This window comes from Notechis scutatus, chromosome 5 (genome assembly GCF_049901735.1).
Source record: "Notechis scutatus isolate UNSWTSFEM ecotype Mainland chromosome 5, rNotScu1.2, whole genome shotgun sequence".
Lineage (NCBI taxonomy): Eukaryota > Metazoa > Chordata > Lepidosauria > Squamata > Elapidae > Notechis > Notechis scutatus.
This window is the reverse complement of record NC_142013.1, coordinates 63039866-63064827: the sequence shown is the minus strand read 5'-3', so window position 1 is coordinate 63064827 and position 24962 is coordinate 63039866. Positions and strand designations below refer to the sequence as shown.

The 24962-nt window shown below is 35.2% G+C and overlaps 1 protein-coding gene across 7 annotated transcripts in view; it reads right to left on the bottom strand.

Moving 5' to 3' along the window:
* DMD (dystrophin) overlaps positions 1–24962 on the bottom strand; it is a 1185061-nt gene that overhangs the window by 838420 nt on the left and 321679 nt on the right. For all 7 annotated transcript variants that reach the window (XM_087966867.1, XM_087966866.1, XM_087966869.1 and 4 more), the window contains exons 19-20: positions 21229–21470; positions 13306–13486 (exon numbers count right to left, since the gene is read on the bottom strand). In XM_087966867.1, coding sequence (XP_087822993.1) covers positions 13306–13486; positions 21229–21470 — 423 coding nt within the window. The remainder of the gene's footprint in view (positions 1–13305; positions 13487–21228; positions 21471–24962) is intronic.

The window sequence follows — 24962 nt, the reverse complement described above, 5'->3', positions numbered from 1 at the left end:
GCCCGGCACAAGGTGGAGGTTTGGACAGATCATCGTAATTTGGAGCACTTGACCACTGCGAGGAAGTTGAACCAGCAACAGATTTGGTGGTCATTGTTCTTTGCTCGGTTCAACTTTTTTGTGACTTATATCCCCAGTGGTCAGAACCGGAGAGCAGATGCCCTGTCCCGTAAACCGGAGTACCTTTGTCCTGAGGACCCTCTTCCTCTGCGTACGGTGCTACCACTGGAATCTTTGGCCGTTATCCAAGAACCGGTGGATTTGAGGACTTGGATACGAGAGGCACAGCATTTAGACGCTTGGTCACAGCAGAGAATGGGGGAAATTGGACCTGACTCCCCATGGACTCTGGAGGAGGGCTTACTACGACATCGACGCCGATTGTACGTGCCCACAAGGACACTTAGAGCCCTCATCATGACTCAATGTCATGACAACCCTGCTGCTGGCCATTTTGGATTTTTTAAGACCCTTCATCTGGTAACACGGACTTTTTGGTGGCCTTGAGTCCGACATGATGTCTATGCCTACGTTGTGTCCTGCGTACCGTGCCGGCAAGCGAAAGCTGCTACGGGTGCACCTCCTGGTCTCCTTCAACCACTGCCGACTCCGGACAGACCGTGGGGGGCAATTTCCATGGACTTTTTAACGCATTTGCCCTCTTCGTCGGGGTATATGACGGTGCTCGTGGTGGTTGATATGTTAACTAAGATGGCTCATTTTATCTCCTGTCGGAGGTTACCGTCGGCTCGTACTACTGCCCAGTTATTCTTGCAACACGTGTCCCGTCTGCATGGTTTACAGGACAGGGTGGTTTCAGATCACGGTGTCCAGTTTACCGCACAATTTTGGAAGAGCCTGATGACCGCGTTGCAGGTGCAGGTGTGCTTGTCATCGGCGCACCATCCGGAGACTGATGGTGGGACAGAGAAGGTGATTGGCATCCTCGCCCAATATGTACGATGTTTTGTTAACCACCGACAGAACGATTGGGTGACTTACCTCCCGTTGGTGGAGTTTGCCTTCAATAACTCTCAGCACACCTCCACTCACGTAACACATTTTTACGCAAATATGGGTTTCCATCTGAGGTTTTTTCCATTGTCGATCTTGGATTCCCTGGTTCCCGAGACGCGGGACTTTTTGTCGGAACTGCATTCGGTTCATCAATTGGTGTCGCAGCAATTGGAACGGGCTAAGGCGGACTACAAAAGGTTCGCGGATCGTTCACGTCGGGCAACGCCTCCGTTCCCCCGCTGGTACGAGTTCTCCATCTATACCTGGCGAGGATTCTGCTACTGACGACACGGTGGTCGGCATTAAAGATTCTTGCTGGTTGAAAGGTCGATTTCAATATTTCGTCAAGCGGCTAGGGGATGGACCGGAAGCTCTTTCCTGGGAAGATGCTTCCACTATTCAAGCCTCGGACCTTATCCATGCGCAGTTTCCATTGAAACCGCATCCGGATTGTCAGACTCGGGGGAAGGGCCCTGCGGTGAGGGATAGTGTTGTGACTCGGAGGTCTGAACCTGCCTTGTTAGAAGATACAGACTTAAGTAATGAGGGAGAGAGGGATTTGGCTTCGAGATTTGAGCCTGCCTTGTTAGAAGATACAGACTTGAGCCAGGAAGAAGAGGAGGACATGGCTCTGAGGTTTGAGACTGCGTTGCTGGAGGATTCGGAATCATCTCCCTCCCCGGGACCTTCCTCCCTGGTTGTGCCTCAGGTGTCGGCAGATAATCAGGAGAGCGTGCCGGAGTCCTTGGCTGAGGATCAAGCCGAGGAATGCTGGTTTGACAAAGACGTAGACATCGACGTGAAATGCAACGTAAAAGGAAAGGTCAAATCAGGAACTGACTTGAGAGACTGACACGCCCCTCAGGAAATAAAAGAGGGCGTGTTAGCTCTGAATCTCTGTTCGGGACAATTTGTTTATTCAGAATAGCAGCTTGACAAATTTTCTGTGCGGGGTTTGCCTTTTGATTTACGGTCTTGTTTGTTATCGGACTTGGCAAGCAGCTTCTGGAAGACTGCCAAGGAATCCTCCAGTCAAAGGAATTTAACTCTGTCGTTCCTGGTCCTGTCTGTTTATTTATATTCCTTTGAAAACTTGGACTCTCACCTCGTGGTCACAGGTGAGACAGAATATATATATGTCTTATTTTATATTTACGCTTTCTTTTTTCCCCTCTGCTTTATGAATTTGATGCTCTCCATAACTGATGAGATTGTATGTTGGATATTGACAAGGTGTAACTGACAGACATTATTATTTAATATTTAAGATTATAAATTGTTGGATTGTGTCAATACTGAGAAAATTTGATATTAGTATTAATTATTAATTATAGATAATAACAATTAATTAATAATAGATTAATATTTTCACAATATTTATTAAGTATTAACAATTTATTAATTACAAATTACAATATATGTTAGAATATATCTAATTGTTTATTTATTATATTACTAAATTTATTATATGTACTTTATTAACTCATTAGCTAGATGATATTATATATAGTATATATAGTAGAATATAATTAACCGGTTATTTATTATCATTTAGAAGTGTATAGAGGGTATTACAATATAAATGCATACCTAGGAATATCTTACAGGAGAATAGAATTTATACTATATACTATTTGTGTATACTAGACAATAATTATACAGGAAAGAAGACAACATCAATAGAGGCTTCCCCATCTGAACAAAGGTCGATAGAGAGTACATTAGGAAGCAAGAAATCAAGATCCACTTCAAGTTTACAGAATGTACAGACAACTTTGAACATGCTCCCAGAAATGATGATGAAGACGCAGGAATCAATATCAAGAAACCATGAAGAAATAAAAAGCGAGATGGGAGAGGTGAAAGGAGATATACATAAATTAGATGACAAGATAGGAAATATACAGGAAGCGATGATCAGGAATGAACAGAAAATAAAAATGGTGGAAGCTAGGACAGATCAAATTGAAAAGAAGCTTGAAACAACAGAACAAAACCTGATGATGGTAAACAGAAATCTCAAAGAGGCAATAGTGCATCTCAAAATGGAAAAATCAGCATTCATCTTGAGATTTCAAAATATAATGGAAAGTAAAGAAGAAGATCTTTTTTTAAAAAAAACAAAAACAAGTTTTATTAATTTTTAAAACACACAAATTATCATTATTCATTACATGTTTAAACCTTTTTTCATTGTAAATTTAACAAGTCAGATAAATTATGATTCTGTTTTAAACCATTTCCATACAACATACCAAAACCTCTTATTCAATTTCTCTTTACTTCTCTTTACTCTTATTCAATATCATTATTATTATTTCATCTACTTCTTTCTGACTTAGTTACCATTATTCTCATTCTATATTTCTACAAGTTTTTACTAATTCTCCCCCCCAAAAAGACATATACACACAACACACAAAACATAAAAAAAATCTTTTTGGAAAGTAACTTGGACCCAGGTGTCTCTCTCTTCATGGACTTCAATTATATTCATGCTCATCTTACATATCATTACTTATTTTATTTACCATTCTAAGCCTTCTATATTAACTTCCCCACATATTTCACACTTCTTAATTCTATCTTAATTAATCATCTTAGTTTGAATCATTATATTTATATCTTTTGTCCATTTTTTATCATCCCTTTGTCTCATTCCTTATGAAAAAAGAGAAAATAAGTTTCTCCTGAAATCATTAATCAGAGTATGATGCCTTTCTATCTCCCCCCTAAGTTAATCAAATTAATCTTTAAAATAATATCTAATACCCAATCCGATTTTGCTTGGTACATTCTATCTAACTAATACATCCAACATAATTAAGTACATAATTAGACAATAAATCCAAATATTAAAAAAAGATACTATAATAAAAATTTTATAATAACATCAATACCATAATCTTATTAAACTCTTTAATTAAAACAATATTCTAAACCTCCCCTATTATTAAGTTTTAAAGCCAATCATTTTTAAACATTTTAACATTTTAATCTCTTATCAACTCTTAAACCATTACAATACTACCATCTCATCTTATGTACCTTGCAAAATCTTTTTTTTTAAAAAAAAAAATTATACTTTATCCATTATCCATAAAAAATTTCTTTTTTTCATTTAATTTCAAAACATTGTAGCTTTTCTCCACCTTTTCCCTTTCTTTCTTCTCCCAACAAACCTTTCTACCCCCTTCTTCTAGCCTCTGCCTTACCGGCTTCCCTTCTCTGTCGTACTCCTTTTCCCTTTTGTTTACTATCATCATATTGGTTTTGCACCTTATTTTTCCCTTTCTTAAATGTTTTTTTAGATCTTAAGTCCTTAAGTCCTTTAGTTTTCTTCTTTTCTCTTCTTTTCTTTTCTTTCTCTCTTCCTTCTTTTTGGATCAAATTCTGAGATTCATTAAAAATGGCTCCTTCCTTTCTTTCTTGTTCCTCTGCTGTCTTCATCTGTTGTAATGTTTGTTGATAATTAGTAAGCGCCATTTCTAAAAAAAGGAAAGCTTCTTCCACACCATCTTTACCATTTTTTTTTGCTTGTTCATATTCTTTTCTTAGTTCCTCAACAGAAAGAGCCATTATAAATCTTTTTCTTTTCTTTTCCCTTCTTTCTTCTTACAACAACCAGAATATTCAAAAGAAAATAAAAAAAAATAAAACAGTCCCAAAGTTATCAGTCAGTCCAAACCAAGGCAGAGTTCTCACTTTCTCCTTCTGGGGTAATATCAATCCAAGAGAAAGAAAGTCCAAATCTGTTTAAAATCTTATTACAATATATTCTAGTCTTCAAATCCTTAAGGCATCTGCTCCAACAAAGTCTTAGCATACAAATATTTTCTTTTTAATCCTCCGGTTTGTCGGCTTTAAAACTTCCAGTTTGTTGGCTTCGCGAGCGGCAGGGATTTGCGAAGCTGCGCGATCCCTGCCGCGCTAGCCGTTTTTGGGGCTCCGACCCAGACGGGTACGGAGCTAGGCTGCCTGCAGGGGCAGCTGAAGGTAGGGGGGATCCGGAGAGGGGTTTGGGGGTGTTGCAGACCCCCTCCCTGGCTGGCAGAACCCCCTTTTCCCAGGACGGTGCAGCGGCGGTCTGTAATGGCCGCCACAAAGAAGCTGGCAGCCGGGTAAGAATGCGCAGGAGGAAGTGGAGAAAGTGCTTGAGAGGAGAAAGTTTTTCTTGGCTCCTAGGACTCTAAGACATATTTAATAAAATTCCTGAAAAGTATGACTTTCTGAATAATACCTGCCAGAAGAGGAAAAAAGCGGCTGTTTGAAGGTGCTGAAAGGATAGCTTTCCCTCTTTTCCTACGGAATAAATAACTGGATATTAAGAAACCTATTTCTTTTAGGTGAAAATTGGTTTTAAGCGATGAGTGGGAAGAAAGAAGAAGATCTTTTTAACCTCATGGCAGAATTGCTGGCAAATGCACTACAGAAAACCAAACAAGAATTGAGGAATGATATAGATGAAACATATAGAATATTTACCAATTATGCACAGAGACACAAACTACCATGGGAGGTACATGTAAGGTTTACAAGAAAAACGGCTAGAGATGAAGTATATCTAAGAACAAGATATGAGCCGTTCACTTACAAAGGAAAAGAGGGGTAAGAGAGCAAAGAAGAAATTATAATTTTCTTTCATCACAACTCATTAAAAATAGAATACTATTTAGGTGGCTTTACAAGAAGGAATGGTCATTTCATGGCAAGAGAAAATTTTTCGTATTGATACATTCAATAAAGCACAGGAATTTTATGATCACTATTTAGTATCTGATGAAGAACAGGACAGTAGAAAAGACATAGAGAGTGGAAATGGAAAAGAAGAAGAAAGGATAAGGATGAGATTGCAAAGAGAAGCAAGGGTAAAGAGAGGAATAAAAACTATATAAACAACAATATGGAACAGGAAATTAATTTGATATCTATTAACATAAATGGACTGAACTCTCCGGTTAAAAGAAAAAAATGTTAGCAAGACTCCAAAAGCAGAATATGGACATTACTTGTTTACAAGAGGTGCACATTAAAAAACAATATGGAAACATTTTAAAATCACCTAAGCTAGGGAAATTGCACCTTGCCTTGTCACATAAAACAAAAAGGGTATAGCAGTTTCCATAAAGGACTGGTTGAGACCAAATCAGGTATTTGCAAATGAAAAAGGAAGAATTTTAATGATAGAAATAACATTTAACCAAAAGAAAATACTACTAATAGTAATTTAAGCACCAAATATAAATCAGACAGAATTTTACAATAAGTTACACCGGATAATAGTAGAATTGGAACAGACCAACGTATGTATTATTGGAGATTTTAATGTGGTAGTAGACATAGAAAAAGATTACACAAGCGGTAAAAGAAATAAGAAAAAAAAGAAAACACTGCCAACCACTTTCCATAAAATGACACAGGAACTAAATTTAAAAGATATGTGGAGAGAATTAAACATGCAGGAGAGACAATGTACATTCTTCTCAAACCCACATAATTCCTGGTCTAGGATAGATATGGTGTGGATGGACCCAGAAATAGGAAAAGATATTGAAGAAATTGAAATAATGCCAAATTCCAGGGCAGATGATAATCCTTTGAAATTAAAGTGGAAAGGGAGAAAAAGGAGGGGAAGATGGACCTTAAATCAGGGAATGGTAAAGGACAAAAGTTATGTACAAATGCTGGAAAAAGAATTAAAACTATTATTCAAAGATGATGCAAACGACCAAACAACAATACAAAATTTATGGGATACAATTAAAGCTTATATCCGAGGTCTAACTATAGTTTATGGAGCGAGAAAAAACAAAGATAGGATAAAACAACAAATGGAATTACAGGAAAAACTTAAAGAACTGGAATCTGAAATGCAAAATGAGGAAATTAAAAGAGAGAAGTGGTAAAACATAAGATAAATGTATCTATACAAGAAGAAATGGTACGAAATCTTAGAACTGCAAAACAAAATTATTTTGAACATGCCAATAAGCCAGGGAGGTGGTTGGCACACAAGTTAAAAAAAGAGAATGAGAAAAAGTTAATACTAACATTACAAGATGAAAATGGGACACCACACCATATGATAGAACAAAAGAAAATTGTTGCCCAAAACTACTTTAAAATGCTATATAATCAAGATGACATACCAGAAGAAAAGATAATAAAATATTTAACCGAGAGCCTATAATTCCAGAACTTACAAAGCTAAAATGCTAAATGCTAAAATTATGATGTCAGAGATGAAAGCCGCAATCAAGAAGCAAAAAAAACCAATAAAACACCCAGACCAGACAAAATTCCAGCAGAAATATATAAAGAAATCCAAACCCCTTTAGAACAATTATAATGTTGGACTTATATAATGAAACAATAAACCAGGCAAAACTTCCCAACTCATGGACAGAGGCATATATTGCATTTATTCCAAAAGAGAATTCAGATGCTCAACAGATTAAAAATTATAGGCCAATTTCATTATTAAATGCTGATTATAAGATATTCGCTACAATAATCACAGAGAGAGTTAAAAAAAATCTTAAATGTATATATACATTCAGATCAAAATCGATTTGTACCAAAAAGACATTTAACAAACAATATAAGAATGATAATGGACATATTAGAATATTATGAAGTACACCCAGATAAAGAAATGGCATTGATATTTATGGATGCGCAAAAAGCATTTGATAATTTGAATTGAAAATTTTTCACTAAACAATTAAGTATGATGAATTTTGGAGAAAATGTTATAGGGATGATCAAAGCAATATATACTACCCAAATGGCAAAGATAATATTGAACAGTGAATTGACTGAAAAATTTAATATATTTAAAGGAGTAAGACGGGGTGCCCATTATCACCACTATTGTATATCTTAGCAACACAGATACTATTAACACAAATTAGGCAAAATCAGGAAATTAAAGGACTGAGAATCAAAAAAGAAGAATATAAAGCACAAGCCTTTGCAGATGACATGGTGTTTATCACAGAAAATACTCTCAAAACAGGAACTATATTACAACGATAGAGAAATATGGTACAGTTGCTGGATTGAAGAAAAAAAAAGATAAAACAAAGATATTAACTAAAAATCTCACTAAAAACAGAAAGAGGAGTTTGAAGGAAAATTGGATAGACGACAAATAAGATTAAATATCTTGGGGTTTGGTCAATAGCAAAATGTCTATAAAAAGAGATAATTATGTTAAATTATTAATACAAATACAAAAAGATTTAGATAATTGGGGGAAACTACAACTGTCATTGATAGGAAGAATTGCCACAATAAAAATGAATATTCTGCCCAAATTATTATTCCTTTTTCAAGCAATTCCAATAAAATTAGGAAAAAATTTTTTTTGAAGAACTAAATAAGACAACAACAAAATTTATTTGGCAAGGGAAAAAGGCGCAAATAAAATTGAAACTTTTGCAAGATAGTAGAAACAAGAGAGGTCTTGGACTCCCAGATTGGGAGCTCTATTACCAGGCCGCAGTCTTAACATGGATTAAGGATTGGGTAAATCTAAAAAATAAATGAGTATTAACAACAGAGTATTAACAATGCGTTTATATGGGAAGGGGAAAAATACATTCCATTCATACTTCCAGAGGCACAAAGTCAGAGGCACTCTATTATCTGTATGGGAGAGAATCAAGAGAAACCATTACATGAAGATCCCAATTTGGTTATCCGCCATAGAAGCAATGGTGTATCCCAATGTCCTTGACTTAAATAAAATAGTGAGATATAAAGAATTATTGGATGAACAGGGAAAATTGAAAACTAAACAAGAACTTATCAAGTTTACTTTAAAAAACTAAAAGAACAAGGGATAAAAATAGACTGGTGGCCCTATTTACAAATTCAAACAAGATATAAGAAAGATATAGAAGAATTTGGAATAAATAAAGATCAGGCAGGAATTAAAAAAAATATTACAAGGGTCAGATGAAAAAATGATTACCAAAATATATAATTATCTCCTAAGATACCAAATGGAAGAGGAAGCGGTAATGATAATTTGGGCGAAAATTTTTGGTTACAGCATTAATTTGGAAGAATGGGAAAAATTATGGGAAATAAACTATAAACTAACTCTATCAGCAGCATAGAAGAGAATTTATACAAAATGTTTTACCTTTGGCATTTACTCCCAGCAAGATTGGCTAAGATGTTCTCTAATAGATTAGCAAATTGTTGGAAATGTAATTATAAACAGGGAATCTATATGTAGTGAGCATGCCCTCAAGCTAAAAATTATTGGTTTAAAATTAGGAAATGACTGGAGGAAATTACAAAACAGAAAACTGAACTGAGACCAGGGTATATTAAGATATAAAATAAGTAAGAAACTCCAATATATTATATTACATATAATATATTACATATAATAACTGCATATAATGCCTTTGCCCAGAATTGGAAAAGTGACAGCATTCCCTCCGATATTATGATAACAAAAAAGGTTTTAGAGTGTGCAGAAATGGATAGGCTTTCAATGGAAATGAAGGAGAGAGAAGAGACAGAGTACTACGAAATTTGGAATTTATGGTATAATTAGCTGCAAGGTAGACACAAAATAGAGATATAAAATAAAAGGTTATGGTCTGATGAAATAATTTTGTATGAATAGGCTATGTATACTTATGTATAAATATGTAAATAACTACGTAAATATATGAAAATATGACATAAATAAAATGTAAAATAATATTTAATAATATTCTATATACTTAAGAATATGTCAAAGTGAGTGAACACTACTACGAATATGATGCAATGAATGGAAATATGTTTTTAAATTGTTTTTAAATTGTAGAATTTGTTTAATAAAGTTTTTTAAATATTAAAAAAAAATTCACTGGACTTAATTCATAAAGAATCTCAAAAGGGATTTAATCTAGTCCAATCTCTCTTTTTTTAAAAAATAATTTTTATTAAACAATTTTTCTTATATACAACATCATTTCCATTCATTACAATGCTTTCGTGATGGTATACATACTTTTACAAAAATCGTAACTATATATACGGTATACATACTTTTACAAAAATCTTAACTATATATACGGTATACATACTTTTACATAAATCTTAACTTTCTATACACTTGTCTATGTTGCTTAATCTATCTTTGTCTACTATATCTTTTACCTTATTATTTTATTGTCTTCTGCTCTATTCAACTCTATATCTATTGTTTAGCCAATCATACAGTACATTCCACATCAAATAATAATCTGTTTCCTCTCTTTCCTTTATCTCCATAGTCAACTTATCCATCTCGGCACACTCTAGCATTTTCTTATCACATTTTCCTCTGGTGGCATACTATCATTTTTCCAATTCTGTGCATAATTTATTCTTGCTGCCATTAATTAATGTAGCATTAAATACTCTGTTTTCTTATCATATTTTCCCATTATTATACCTAATAGAAAATTCTCCGGTTTTAATTCAATTTGCTGTTTATTTATTTCTTCTATCCAGTTTTTGTCCTTATCCAATATTTTCTTGCTTCAGGGCACGTCCACCATGGATACTAATATGTTCCTTATTTTTGTTTGCATTTCCAACATTTGGATGATCTGTTTGGGAATATTTTTGCTAATCTAGCAGGTGGTAAGTGCCACCTGTAGAACATTTTGTACAATTTTTCTCTATATGATTGCGACATCATCAATTTATAATTCCTTTCCCTCATTTTTTCCCATTTCTCCAATTCTATTGTGTAGCCAAAAATTTTCACCCAAACAATCATCATTTTTTTAACCCTCTCCTCTTCCATTTTATAATCCAACAAATAATTATGTAATTTTTTAATCAATTTCTCCTCTGGACCTTGTAGAATCTTATCTAATTGCTCATTAAGGTGTCCTTATATTTTAGTATCTTATCAAGATTTAACACATTTGGGTATATTGATGCTTCCATAGTTGATAACCAGATCGGAATTTTGTCATAATGATTTGTTTTAATCTTTTCCCAAATTAATAGCAATGCATTTCTCATTTGATGTTTATTATTACTTTTGCCATTTGTGTGGAATATATTTGATGTTTTTCCCATTCCATAAAAATGTGTGCTATCCTAATTGTAAGTTGTGTCCTTCAATTGTCAATATTCTTTTATTTTTCAACATTACCCAATCTTTGATCCATGTAAGGGCTGCTGCTATGTAATATAGTTCCCAATCTGGCAGAGCAAAAACCCCTCTCTTTCGGCTACCCTGTAACAATTTTAACTTTATTCACGTTTTTTCCCCCCCAGCCAAATAAACTTTGATATTAATTTGTTTAAATCTTCAAAACATTTCTTTCCTAACCCTAACCCTAACTTTAATGGTGTCACTTGGAACAGAAACAGAATTTTTGACAATATGTTCATTTTTATTGTAGCAATTCGTCCTATAAGTGAGAATTGTAAATTCTTCCAATTATCCAAATCCATCTTAATTTTCATTAACAATTTTGTATAATTATCTTCTTTAATAGATATACTTTTCGATGTAAGCCAAATTCCTAAATATTTAACTTTTTTAACAATTTGCATTTCCAATTTTTCTTCCAGTTCTTTGTTCTGTTTCTTAGTAAGATTTTTTGTTATAATCTTTGTCTTTTTTAAATTTATTTTAAGACCTTTTCCAAGCCACTTTTCCAAATTCTTCTACTTTCCAAATTAATTTGGGTCCCAATTCTAACGGTTCCTCAAGCACAATTACCAAATCGTCTGCAAAAGCTTGGACTTTATATTCCTCTTTTTTAATTTTGAAACCTTTTATTTCTTGTTCCCCTGTAATGTGTCCAAGTAACACTTCTAAAGTCAGGATAAACAACAATGCTGATAGCGGATATCCTTGCCTTACTCCCTTTGATATTTGAATCAGTTAACTCTCGATTTATTATTACTTTTGTCAATATATTGTTTGTACCATTCTTATAAATTTCCCCCCCAAAATTCATAATTTCTAATTGTTTTGTAATAAACTGCCAATTCAAATTATTGAAAGTCTTTTGTGCATCTAGAAACATTAATGCTAATTGTCTTCCAGAATGTATTTCATAATATTCCAGTATATTTATAATCATGCTGAAATTATTTTTCATCTGTCTCTTTGGCAGAAATCCGTTTTGATCTGGATGTATCAACTTAACATTTTTTTTGCCTTTCCGCCATTATGGATGGAAATATTTTATAATCAGTATTCAATAAAGAAATAGGCCTATAATTTTTTTCCCGCCTCTGCCATTTTCATCATCGTAATTTTTCATTTAACATCGTTCTTTTTATCTCTTCAATTTTGCTTTTTTTTCTTATCCAAATATACTTTAACATTCTTTTCTGTTATATTTTTCTGACTGTATAAATTCCTAAAAAAATCTTGAATATTTTTTTTCTCTTCTGTTCTATGACATATATTCCCTTTGTCTTCTTGCAATTGGTGTATTATTCTCTTCTCCTTTTCTTTTCTTAATTTATTTGCTTGCCATCTCTCCGGCTTATTCGCATGCTCCCCAGTTTATTCACATGCTTTCGTCCTTTTAACTTTTTGTGCCATTTCTTCCTGTACTATCAAATTCAGTCTATGTGTTATAAGTTCCATTTCCTTTTTAACTTTGCCTTTTTGCTTGAAAAGCAAAACGTTTCATTATATAGAAATTCAAGTTTATTTTTATCCAACATTTATCTTTACATGACACCGACGTTGGCAGCCATTTTTTTTTAATTTCTAAGAATGCCTATGAGGATTATATAGGATTTAGAAAGAGTTATTAAAAGAATTAAAAGAATTTTTTGACTTGCTTGTAGAAAGCATGTGACATACTAAAATGTGAAAAATGTGTATTGACTATCAGAATTACAGCCTCTGATAATTCTGTGCAAATTTCAGATATAAAGCAAAAACTCCACCAGTAATTGCACTTATACCTTTAGGTGACTCTAATTACTGGCATTTTGAGGTAAAGTAAGTTTTATGCTGGATTATTCTTTACAATAAACATTCACTAACATTACATTTGATCACCAATTTCCATAGATGATATACAATCAGCATTTTTGAATCAAAGCCCAAATCGATTCCCAATAAACAAAATTTACATTTTGTTTTGCATATATTTCACTTGTACAGAAGAAGGATAAAAAAAATGAGTAAAAGTTATGATTAGCTGTAGGACCATTGACTTTTTGTTATATTGCTATATATAGATATGACCTTCCAAACTAGTTTTGGTTCTGAGCTATTTATTGACAATAATTAGTATCAGCACTTACTTGTTTGTAGCTGTTTTTCTCTTGCTTTCAAATCATTGTTTACTTGAGCGAAATGATTACTAAAGGCAACAAGATCTGCTTCCAAAAACACTGGACACTGTTGGTTCTCTTTTAGTGCTTTGCCTTGTACCTTCAGTTTTTCTATCCGAGGTTGAATGCTTGAAAAGTGGACCACTTCATCCTGCCAAAAAGTGGTTTTTAAAAGGAATGTCAGTATATAATAATGGTGAAATAAATTGTGTTTATGAACTGCTATTTAAGCTGCCATTTCAATCATAAATCTGTATGACTTTTATTTAATAGGAATACCGTACTCAATTTTTGTTTTATACAGGTATAAAAGAATTACTTATATTAACTTCTAATACTAATCAGTTGCAAAACTGCATATATGCTTGTATATTGGGCTTCAAAATCCATACAATTCTTTCATTAGATAACTGAAGTGTTCCTCTATAATTGGAATGCTATTCTTACATGAATTATCAGAATTCATGAATGATAGGTAATGGACTGGATATATACCCATGTTAATGTATGTATGTATTATTTATAACAGAATAACAGAGTTGGAAGGAACCTTGGATGTCTTCTAATCAAACCTCCTGCTCAGGTAGGAAACCCTATACCATTTTAGACAAATGATTGTTCAATCTCTTCTGAATAACTTCCAGTGTTGGAGCACCCGCAACTTCAGGAGGCAAGTTGTTCTACTAATTAATCGTTCTAACCATCAGGAAATTTCTCCTAAGTTCTAGTTCTATATATCTATATAATGTACTATTCCATGAAATGGAAATAACAGATTGAATGCTGAAGTGTAACTCAATAAACAGCAAGTTTATGTTTAGTAAAACTAGTGGATATTGTTAGGCATTAGTATTATACAGTGCATACATTACATATGCAATTAAATTCAATGTAAATTCAGAAACGTAGTAAGAATAAATTGGTTTTTTTATCCAATCAATCAAATAAATGAATGAATAAATAAATGTTTTAAGGGTTTTTTAAAAATAGTTTTTTAGTTTTGTATGCTGACAGTCCACTAGAGTTGGATGACAAATTAATGTAAATGCTGTATAGAAGTAAATAAGTAAACGATGGGGGATTGGAATAAAAAAAGAAATAGAGAACCCTGAAATCATAGGTTTCCTTTCTGCTCAAATCATACTTGTTTACTTTTTTTTTCAACCAGATGCTGTTTGACTGCATAAGCATAAGAGAGAACTGAACATTGTTAGTAAGTTGCTTGAGTTGCCTGGTGCTGCTAGTTTTGTTGGATCTTTCATTATCAGGTACATTTTGCCAGATTTAACCAATCTTCAATTTCATCTCCTTGCAGTGTATTGCTAAACTGCTTGACAATGATTAAGAGCAGACCAGTCAGATATTTCAACCATGAAGTTCATCTCCACCTGGTGCTGACCAATTCTTGATTTTTTTGTTCTTTTTTCCACAATTTCTGCTGTTATTATAAATTCTTTAATTTCAACCATTTTATTGTTAACTACCTCCTTTATTGAAGCTGCATTTTTGTTGTATTTTTTGTGTTGTTCCATAGTTTTGCCCAGAACTGCATTGTGTTTTCTTTGTCAAATCTTGACTTGTGCACTGCATTCTCTCCACTTATGGATTGGTACAAATGTTTTTGTTTTGATTGAGATTGGAGATTCTACTAGTAGTGTGCAATTTGGGCTTTGTATCTTCTTGGCTATAGCTGTTATTTGTTGCTTCATTGTTTCCAGTACTTCTTCTTGTATCTAGATGATTTTTCTTAGTCTTATTCTTCAGCTTCTTTTCTTTCATCTGTTCTAACTTGCATCTGATCTGAGCAGGTGGATCTTATTTTCCAGTTTGATCTTCCATTTTGTAGTGTACTGTTTGTTTATTGATTTTGTATCCACAATATTTAGTTATAACTGCAGCTGTGCTGTACATTAGTTTATTGCATGAGGTAGTGCTTATATTTGAAATTACAGCTTTGGCATCTTTTCATACTTGGGCTAGCTGTTTCTTTGGAACCAGCTTCAATGCAGAAAATATTATTTTGTGGTGTGGGAAGTTAGCCTCTCCTAGCAAAATGAAATACTTTAGGATATATTTAAAAAGGCAGAATATTTCCCCTAAAAGAGAAGTAGAAACTCAGAAGCAGAAACTCACCTCAGAGGCAGCTCACCCCCACCTTTGTTAATGGGTGGGCCATTAAGGCCTGGGCCAGAGTATTCTACATAACAAAGGCCTCTACCCATCTCACCACTGGTCTGGAAAGATTGCATCAACCAGCACTCAGGTGAAGCCATGTGGTCCAGACAAAGCCTACAAAGTTACCTAAGACCCCCACCCCTGGGAGTCTGACAGCCAATGGGATACATTTCTTACACAGGAACAGGAAACACTAAGGTGGGGCCCAACAGAGGGTATATAACTAAGGGTCTCTCAGCATCTTGGCCCTTATTTTCCTTCACCCAACATCTTGAAGCATGTGATCATCCTTTTCACTTTGGAGCTCCAAGGCATGTGGTCCTGTCCACCATTAAACCATCTTTCCAAACAGCCTCCATGTGTCCAGTGTCTTTTTCCCCACTTGGAACTGAACAGAAAGATATTTCTTTCAACAATTTGGCACCCAGCAGATGGGACTCCAAGCTAACTCAACCAAAGGACCAGGACCAGGTAAGATTCCCTTGCCAGCAAGCACACCCATTAAGTCTGTAGGTGAGTTTTCCTGGACCTTGATCATTTGGAAAAAAGGTTTTAAAGGGGTTTTGAGTATTGAGCTCAAAGGCTGCTTGGAAGGAAGGTGGGTACCTCTAAATTCTAAATTTAAAGCATGGGAAATGTGTGTATGCCTGCGTGTGTGTGAGTGAGAGGGCCCTTCTCCAAAACACAACTGGATCTTGCTTCCTCTGTGCATTTCCTATCCTCAGAAAGACCAAGAGTCTGGACAGCATGGAGGTTTTGCCAGAGCATAGGACCTTTTGTTAGGAAAGGAGGAAGAGTGTGTGTGCGTCTGTGCATGGCTTCACCCTTGGACAGCAGCTGGATCTCATTTCCCTGTTTGGCCTCTAGCTGCACTCCGACTTGTTGCTAGCTCCACAGCCATGACTGACAGGACAGGAAAAGCAAGGTGGGGAGCAATCAGAATGTGGGACCTTCTGTATATAAGAGGGAAAAGCCAAGCGGATTATGACTGAAGAGAGGGAAGAAAATTTTTGGTTTTTTTGGTCCAGTGTATCCCCCAAAAGCAAACCCCAGGATTTTAGGTAATTGTGAATTTAGGTAATTAGGAAGTTGTGAAGTAATAGGAGTGCCAGTATTTGCCTGCAGAAGGGCAGCAAGTCCTCCTGGATTTGAGCTCTCCCAAATCTAAGAACCTGAGCTGGAATAGGAGTGCCAGTACTTGTTTGCAGGGGGCAGAAAGTTCACCTGGACTGTCTTTTGCAGGGATAATAAGTCCTCACAGACTGTTTTTCCCCCAGTCTGAAAACCGTGGCCTGAGAGTTCCTTCTGAAGAAAGTGCACATACTTTGTAAAGGAAACCAAAGTCTCCCCCAGACGCCCTTTTATCTGCAAACTGATAGCCAACTGACCCAACTAAGCCAAAGTGTGAAACCCCACATCTGAAGGGGAAACATGGGAAGTGGTAGTTCGAGGGTCCTGAATGGAACCACCGTGGGAGTTATTGGAGGCTTGGGATGAATGGTAGGTGCCAATCTTAGCTGGTATGGAAAAAAGAAAAAGAAAAAAGAAAGAAAATCTAAAAGGATATGTTTAAAAAAGGGCTTTGCTGAGGGATGACACAGGAAGACCAATTTGGCTAAACCAAGGTACTTAAAAGAAAAAGGCAATATAAAACAGGATCACGTGGGGGTTTGTTTGTTTGTTTGTCTGTCTGTCTCTTTCTCTGTCTTCTATGTAACCATGTACTTTGTTCCTTAATATTTGTGCCTTCCCCAATTTAACTGAGATTTATTGTGGGAATGATCAGTGTGTGTGTAAACCTCAGAATTTTGTTTTCCTCTCTTTGTCCTTGTTTTGTGTGCGTGTGCATGTGTATGTGTGTGTGTCTTTGTGTCCTTGAGGTAATTGCAACTGTTAAGTGTCTCTGATCCCTTCAGATGTGAATTTTAAATTGTTAGAAGAGTTGGAAGCACTGAAAGGAAAAGAAAATGTTTTCGCCTAGTTTGGTCTGGCCAACTAGACTGGATGAAGAACAGAGTTCAATTTCCTATCCTCTCTGTGCTTTTAAGAAAAACCCAAGTTTATTAGCAAATGTTCTAAGTTCATTTACAAGAAAAGTTTCATCTTTGCATTTACTGTGTGTTTAAATGATTTTACCTGATCTTTTTCCTGAAGCATGTGAATCCAGATTTTCCTTTATCATCTGTTGTGTCTCCATTTTTGTTGAAATTGATTTATCTGTTTAGTAACTGCAATACGGAAGTGTTTTCCCTCCTCAAACCCTGCCTGCAAGCTATCTACCCCCCCCCCCCAATCTCTAATCCTTTTACAATGCCTTTCCTGGTAGAATTACCAGCAAAGTGGGGAGGGGACCCTTGTTCTTTGTCTTTCAGCCTTGCCCCACGTGGAAACAAGATGCTGCCCCCTAGAGACATTCCATCCATTGGAGCCAGTAATTGGGTTTGGATCCAGCCTCCACTGAAAGTCATTACAGCAACCAGAGTGGGGCAGACCTTTCCAAGCCTGACTGACCACCCATACCACCAGGCCAAGCCTATGCCACCCAGAGACATGAAGGAAAGGACCCTGAGATGGACCAGTAAAAGACTAAAAAATCTTTTCAATCCCCAGAAGACAGTTAGAAAGATTATGGGGGGGAGGATGGAAATTCATTGTAATGTGAAATTCATTGTAATGTTTTCTTTCTTGTAAAATTTATATTGTAATCAGTTTAATGTACTCATGTAAGGATTGTATTTGAGATTGGTTGCCACAGCAAGTTCTGAATACCTTGGACTGGTCTGGTGGGAGAGATTTGTCCAACATGCTTGTATTGTCTGTATTGTACAAGTAGCTGCATACACAAACACACAAAGAGACACACCATTCAGAATTAGACAGAGTGTGGATAGCTTCTATTTTTTACTTTTCAACAGTAAAGAAACCAGTAGTTGAAGAGGTAACACTAGAAACTAGTACTTGGTAGAATAGCTGTGGAAGATTTGAAAAACACATTCTATACATACAAAATTCAGAATTGTGCAAGCCATGGAATTCCCTGTGATATTCTGTGGAAGCAAAAGTTGAAGTTTAAAGAAGTGGAATAGGAAAAGTACTGATGACTTTGAACTTTGATGTTGAATGAGACATCTAAGAATATTGAGAACAATAAAACAAACTGGTGGATCACTGAACAATTCAAATGAAATTTCAAGGCAAAGGCTCAAATCATCATCCTTTAGACATATTATACAAAGATCCAGTTCTTTAGAAAAAGCTCTAATGCTGGGAAACATAGAAGAAAAGTGAAGATGACCAACAGCAAGGTGAATTGGCTGATTTATAATCACCAAAGCATTGGGAAACTTTAAAAAACAGGTCGGAGTGATTGACATATAAAAAACCTATCCTGATATAGTACCTAGGAGTTGAAAATGACTTAGAAAACCAAACTATCTTGGTTCCTAATTGTATATTGTTACTGCTTTTTTAAAAAAAAGTTTAAAAAATTTAAAATATTTTTACAAGGTGTTCTTAAATTTTATTTTTGCAATAAAAGATGAAAATCATCTTCATTATCATAACCACTATCATCAAAGCATTGCAGATATATGAACTAATATGATGAGTGACCTTGGGAGCTATGTGAGGCTGGTCAAGTGTTATAATCACTGTACTTTATCATTGTTTACTTACTATTAAATATTAATAAACCTCTGCTGTCCAATCTAACCCAATCAGAACCAGACCCATTAAAACTGAGCAACCAATTTCTCCCCCTAGTTGAAAATAGTCAGACCCACAACCTCCCCCTCAAAGAAAACATGCAAACAACTTAGAAAAGAGACATCATACAATATCCCTAAAAATGTCACATCAATAAACTCACCTGGGATAAACAGAAAAGCACCCAGACTGCACCCCTTAAAAAGGAAAGAGAGTGTTAATGATAGTAGATTCTATTCTCAAAGGAAAAGAACCAGCCATCTGCAGACCAAACATACAATCAAGGGAGATATGTTGTCTCCCTGGAGCAAAAATCAAGGCTATGGCTGAGAATCTAACCAAAATAATTAGGCCCACAGATTATTACCCTTTTCTACTACTATATGTAGGGACAAATGACACAAAAAAGGATTGAAAATGATATTGAGTGATTATGAGCAGCTAGGCAAGAAAGTTAAGGAGTTAGGTACACAAGTAGTTTTTTCATCTGTACTGCCAACAAAAGGTCAACATCCGGTAGGTGAACTACTGGCTAAAGGGTTGGTGTCGCCAAAAACCTGTTTTTGGTAGGTTGGACTATTGTTGGACTGATGCAAAGAGTTAAGCAGCTCTGCTTTCTCTCTGCTGCCTGTTACTTCGTCGCTGTCTTCTCTCTTTAATGGACTGATGGTTTCCTTGATTATTATTTTTTGCTTATTATTTATATGTTGGAAGAAACTTTTTTTTATTACCTTGACTTTTGTTTTTTTCATTCTGAGCCTTTGCTTTCCTGACTTCGTTTTTGCAGATTCTGGCTACCTGCTGATATTCTGCCTTAATTATGTGTCCCTCTTTCCATTTTTTGTACTTGTTCTTTTTGTCTTTCAATTTGTCAGTGATCTTTGTGCAGCCATGCTGGTTTCTTCTTGGATTTCTTATTTTTCATTTTCAGTGGTATTGCGCTGGACTGGCTCTTTTATGATCATATTTTTCAGAGTTTTCCAAAATTCTTGAGTTTTCTCCTTTAGGATTTTCATTCAAGGAATCTTTCCCAAGTTTTCTCTTAAGTTTGTTAAAAATCAGCTCTTTTAGAGAGTCTTCTAGGAATCTGGTATCATTGTGTTCTATTGCTTATGTTTGTGTTATATTGCATTATAGTATGACATGGTCACTCTCACCCAAGGTTCCTGCAGTTTCAACTCCCTCTATCACTTTTTCTTTGTAAGAATTAAGTCCAGTATGATTCTCCCTCTAGTTAGACTCTGCAGAATGGATAGACTAACACTGAAGATAAAAGAAAAAGACACAGAATATTTTCAAACTTGTGACTTGTTCTATCAATGGTTGGATAATAAAGGTAGAAACTAGGAACTGAAAAAGTATTATGTAAGTAAATTGACCCAGACAGTATGCTGTTCACTATGCACTTATTGTATGTAAAGAGAAAATATGCAAATAAATTGGGGGGGAAAAGAAGGGACTGGACTGCCATCTATCAAAAATGGTGTAGGGTCTGCTTGGGTGGGGGTGGGAGTTGGACTAGATGACCTACAATGTCCCTTCCAACTTTGTTAATCTATAATCTATAATTATTTAAGTCCTTTTGCTACTACTGTCCAGTGAATAGAAATTGAGATATATTAAAACATTCTACTTAATTAATGACAATTTAAATACCATAAGAAATTTCATAACCACAATTTTTCTTTTTGCCTTTCATTTGATTTTGCATGTACAACAAAATGTTTCCATGTATTCCCTGCAAACTACTATACTATAGCTTAATTCCCACCTAGTACTTTCAAATGTGCTTCAGTTACTCATGTGTAGCATATATAGCTCCTGGCAACGATCAACACATTCTTCAAACATTTGTATCTTGGTAGTTTCATATGTGAACAAGCTTGTATATCTTTTTCTCCCTTTTATAAGATTATCAACACAACTGAATATCATAGATGTTTTTATGAATAACAAGGACCTGAATAAATTATGACAACAGAATACCACACAGATTAGGACAGAATTTCTAACCTTGCACCTATCTAACTGTATTTTCACTGCATCAGGATCTGCTGCTGGTAAGAGCTGTGCTTTGATCCAATTTTCAACAGTAATTACTGTATGCTCCAATTGCTGCAGCTGAGAGTAGAAGGCAATGATGTTATTTTGATACTCCAACCATGCCAGTCTTTCACTCAGTAATTGACAGAACTCAATCCACCGGATGTTCAACTGTTCTGAAGCCTGTCTGATATTGTCAGCATTAAGCCCATCTAAAAAAAAAAGGAAAGAATTGAGCACATTTTTTTAGTTTGTTTTGGATATAGAAAAGTAATGTAAAGAAAGACATTTAATAACTCTGTATCTGAATCAGAGGATTTATAAACATGATCTTGAGTATATACACACACACAACAAACACTGCATGCATGTATGTTAGTACATAAAACAAGCATTCACACATTTAGGAGGAAAACCTAAAATAAGGCCATAACATTTCATATATTACCTATGGAAAGGCAGTTCAGCCTATTTTAAAGTTTAATATCTTATAAATATATAAAAATGGATGTGTGCATGTGTGTGTGTGTTCATGTTCCAGCATAACTCTGGAACGCCTTGAGCAATTTCAACCAAACATGGTAGACAGATGACTTACCTTCTGAAAAAAAAAATACTGTGGGGGTAAGACACCCCTATCACTCCTTGAGGTGTGTGTGCATGTGATGACTTCTACTGTACAGCACAGTAGAGTTGCCATGGTAATGGCTTCACAGTATTCCACAAGAGGGCTCCCTCTGGTAAGGGGGATTGGTTCTTACAAAAAAGCAAGGGGGCTTCCTCTGCTTCAAGCAAAGAGGGCAATTGACGGGGGAGGTGCCTGCTAATGCAGATAATCACCTCAAAGGCTATTCCCTGTAGAATTTTTCCAAGGCTGTTGGCCAGAGCAATTAGGTCTTTAATTCTAACCACAGTGGTTGAGGTAACAGGCCCAGGCCCAAGATGCCTCAAGGAAACATCAGGCGATTGGCCAAATGCGATCAAAGGCTACAAAAATAAAACACCAGCATAGACAAGAAACTCCAGAGGAGAGGAATAGAAGACTTGTGGATACTATGTGAGAGAGCTGCTACATCTGGAACTTCAGAGACAGTACAACAGTGTGAGGCCCAATTAAAGGATAAGAGAGATAGACTTACTACATCTAGAACTTCAGAGACAGTACAACAGCTTGAGTCCCGACTATAGGGTAAGAGAGATAGAGCTCCTATATCTAGACATTCAGAGACAACGCCTGACTACACTACAGGAGAGATAGAGCTGTTACATCTAGAGCTTCCTTTATAATTTGTATACTCTACTTATACTTTTAAAACCCTGTAAATAAAGTTACTTTGATTTGACAGTATAGATATAATTCATTCCTTTTCCTGTCTAATACAGGATTGGGATAAATAAATACCCGGGTAATGCCGGGTTATCAGCTAGTATTATATAAATTAAAATATGATTAACACATTCATACTTACAAATTGCTAATCAAATGACTCAGAGACAGAACAACAAATAGGAAGCAGACTCAACAAAAACTCATGTATTCACATACAAACCATTCTAGATCATGGAATCCCAACAGAGAACAACAAATAGTTTGTGACAGAATAAATGCTCACATATCAGGAGCCCTGTAGTGATATCTGTAAGATTTGGGTAAATATTAAGGGTCTGAAGGACAACTTCAAAATCCTTTGGTTTAAAGAATGTGTTGTATTTGATATGAATTCATACATTCTACACCTGTAAGTGTACTGTATCTCTAAATACAGCCACCAGGTAGTGAATATTCATAAAAGAATATTCCAAAATATTAGTGTCTTATAAAAGATTTGAGGAAATCAGGGCACTTTTTCATCAGCAAAGGCAATTGATCCACCAACAGTATACTATAATTTCATAGTTAGCACAAATTTTATTATATAATGAGCTTAATTTTGTTTTACATTTTAACAATCAGTCCTTCAGAATTCCAGATTTGGGAAAGAACCTGCCTCCACTGTTAATCAAGTAAGTAAATTGCTGCATCAATTGTAGACTAATAAAACTTTAATTCTGAAGCAATATATTATAATTTTGAGGTTATTGCTGATAAATTGTTTTCCACTTTATATTCAAAACAATCCCTTATATTGGCAGTGAATAAATACATTTTATTTCACAGGACTCAGAGATCAGTATCCAAAATGCCTTATTCATTTTAGTACTACATCCTGTGCATAATAAATAGTACAAAATGTCACAGTTTGTAGCAATCCAGCAAGCACAAATAATTCAGCAGGATTCATTATACAAACGAAACTTCTTTAAAAACAATAATATAAAACATGATGCATGTATACAATACCCATGTAGCTTTTGCAATGTGATAGAGAGAAGAAATAGCAAGTACAAGAAAAAGCACTAGAACTCTCAGGCAAAGATAAAATGAACTCTTTTATACACAGAACAGTTAAGCTAAGCCACACCCAGGCTCCAAGCTGTCTCAGTCACCAAACAGTCCCCAATGGCTGACTTGTTGCCATGTAGTTCATGAATACACTGACATTCCTCCCTTTTTGACTGGAATAGATATAAAACCAAATAACTTAATATTCTTCCCATGGTGCACTCCTCCACCCAATGGCTTGGTCATTATATCTGCCAGATTGTCCTCTGAAGAACAGTGAAGCAAGGTAATTAATTTACATTTGATGGCTTCTCTTACATTAAAATATTTACATGCTTGCTTCTATTTTTTACTCTGTCACCTGTTGCCATTTTAATACAAGCAGCATTATCTCCAAACACTGTTTCATTTATCTTTATGTTTAAATCCTTTAACAGCTCTACATACCAAGTTACATCTGAACAAAGTTCAGATAGAGCAATAAATTCTGCCTCCACAGTAGAAATGGCTACAGTTGTTGTATTCTGGACTTCAAACCAATTAAAGTCACAATCGCAGAATTGGACTTTCTGGTTTTTATATCATTGGCATAACCACTGTCAACATTTAATTCTTTAATTTAATTTCAACTTTAATTCTTCGGAGATCTGCATATGAAGATCCAAATTCACAGTTCCCTTCAAATACCTGAGAATCTTTTTTATACCCATCCAATGCAATTGCATTGGTACAGCAGTAAAGCAACTTAAGATGTTTACTGCATAAGCAATGTCTGGTCTGGGCCACTGTGACAGATATAACAGGCTCCCTATTGCTGACTGATATATCTCTTAATCACAGGCTTCACTTTTGTCCTCACCCAAATTGTTATGAACACCTGTGCTCATAGGTTTTGTAGCAGAATTACAATCCTTCATGTTATATCTCTCCAACAGCTGTTCAATTTTCCTTCTTTGACTGAGAACATAATCACCTTTCTCAGTTTTTTTATATCTCTAGATAGTTTTGTATTTCATCCAATTTTTTCAATTCTAACTTCTTCTCTAACTGATCAGCAAATTCTTTTACACATCTTTTGCAATGAAACAAAGATCAGCCAAAATGCTAATAATTGACAATCCTCACTTTTTTACTTTATACTTTATACTTTATTGGCCAAGTCTGATTGGACACACAAAGAATTTGTCTTGGTATAAATACCCTCAGTATACATAAAGAAAAGGTACATTCATTAAGAATCAAGAATCAAAACGTACAACACTTAATGATAGTCATAGCGTACAATCAACAATCAAATCATACTAGGAAACAGTCAAGTGGG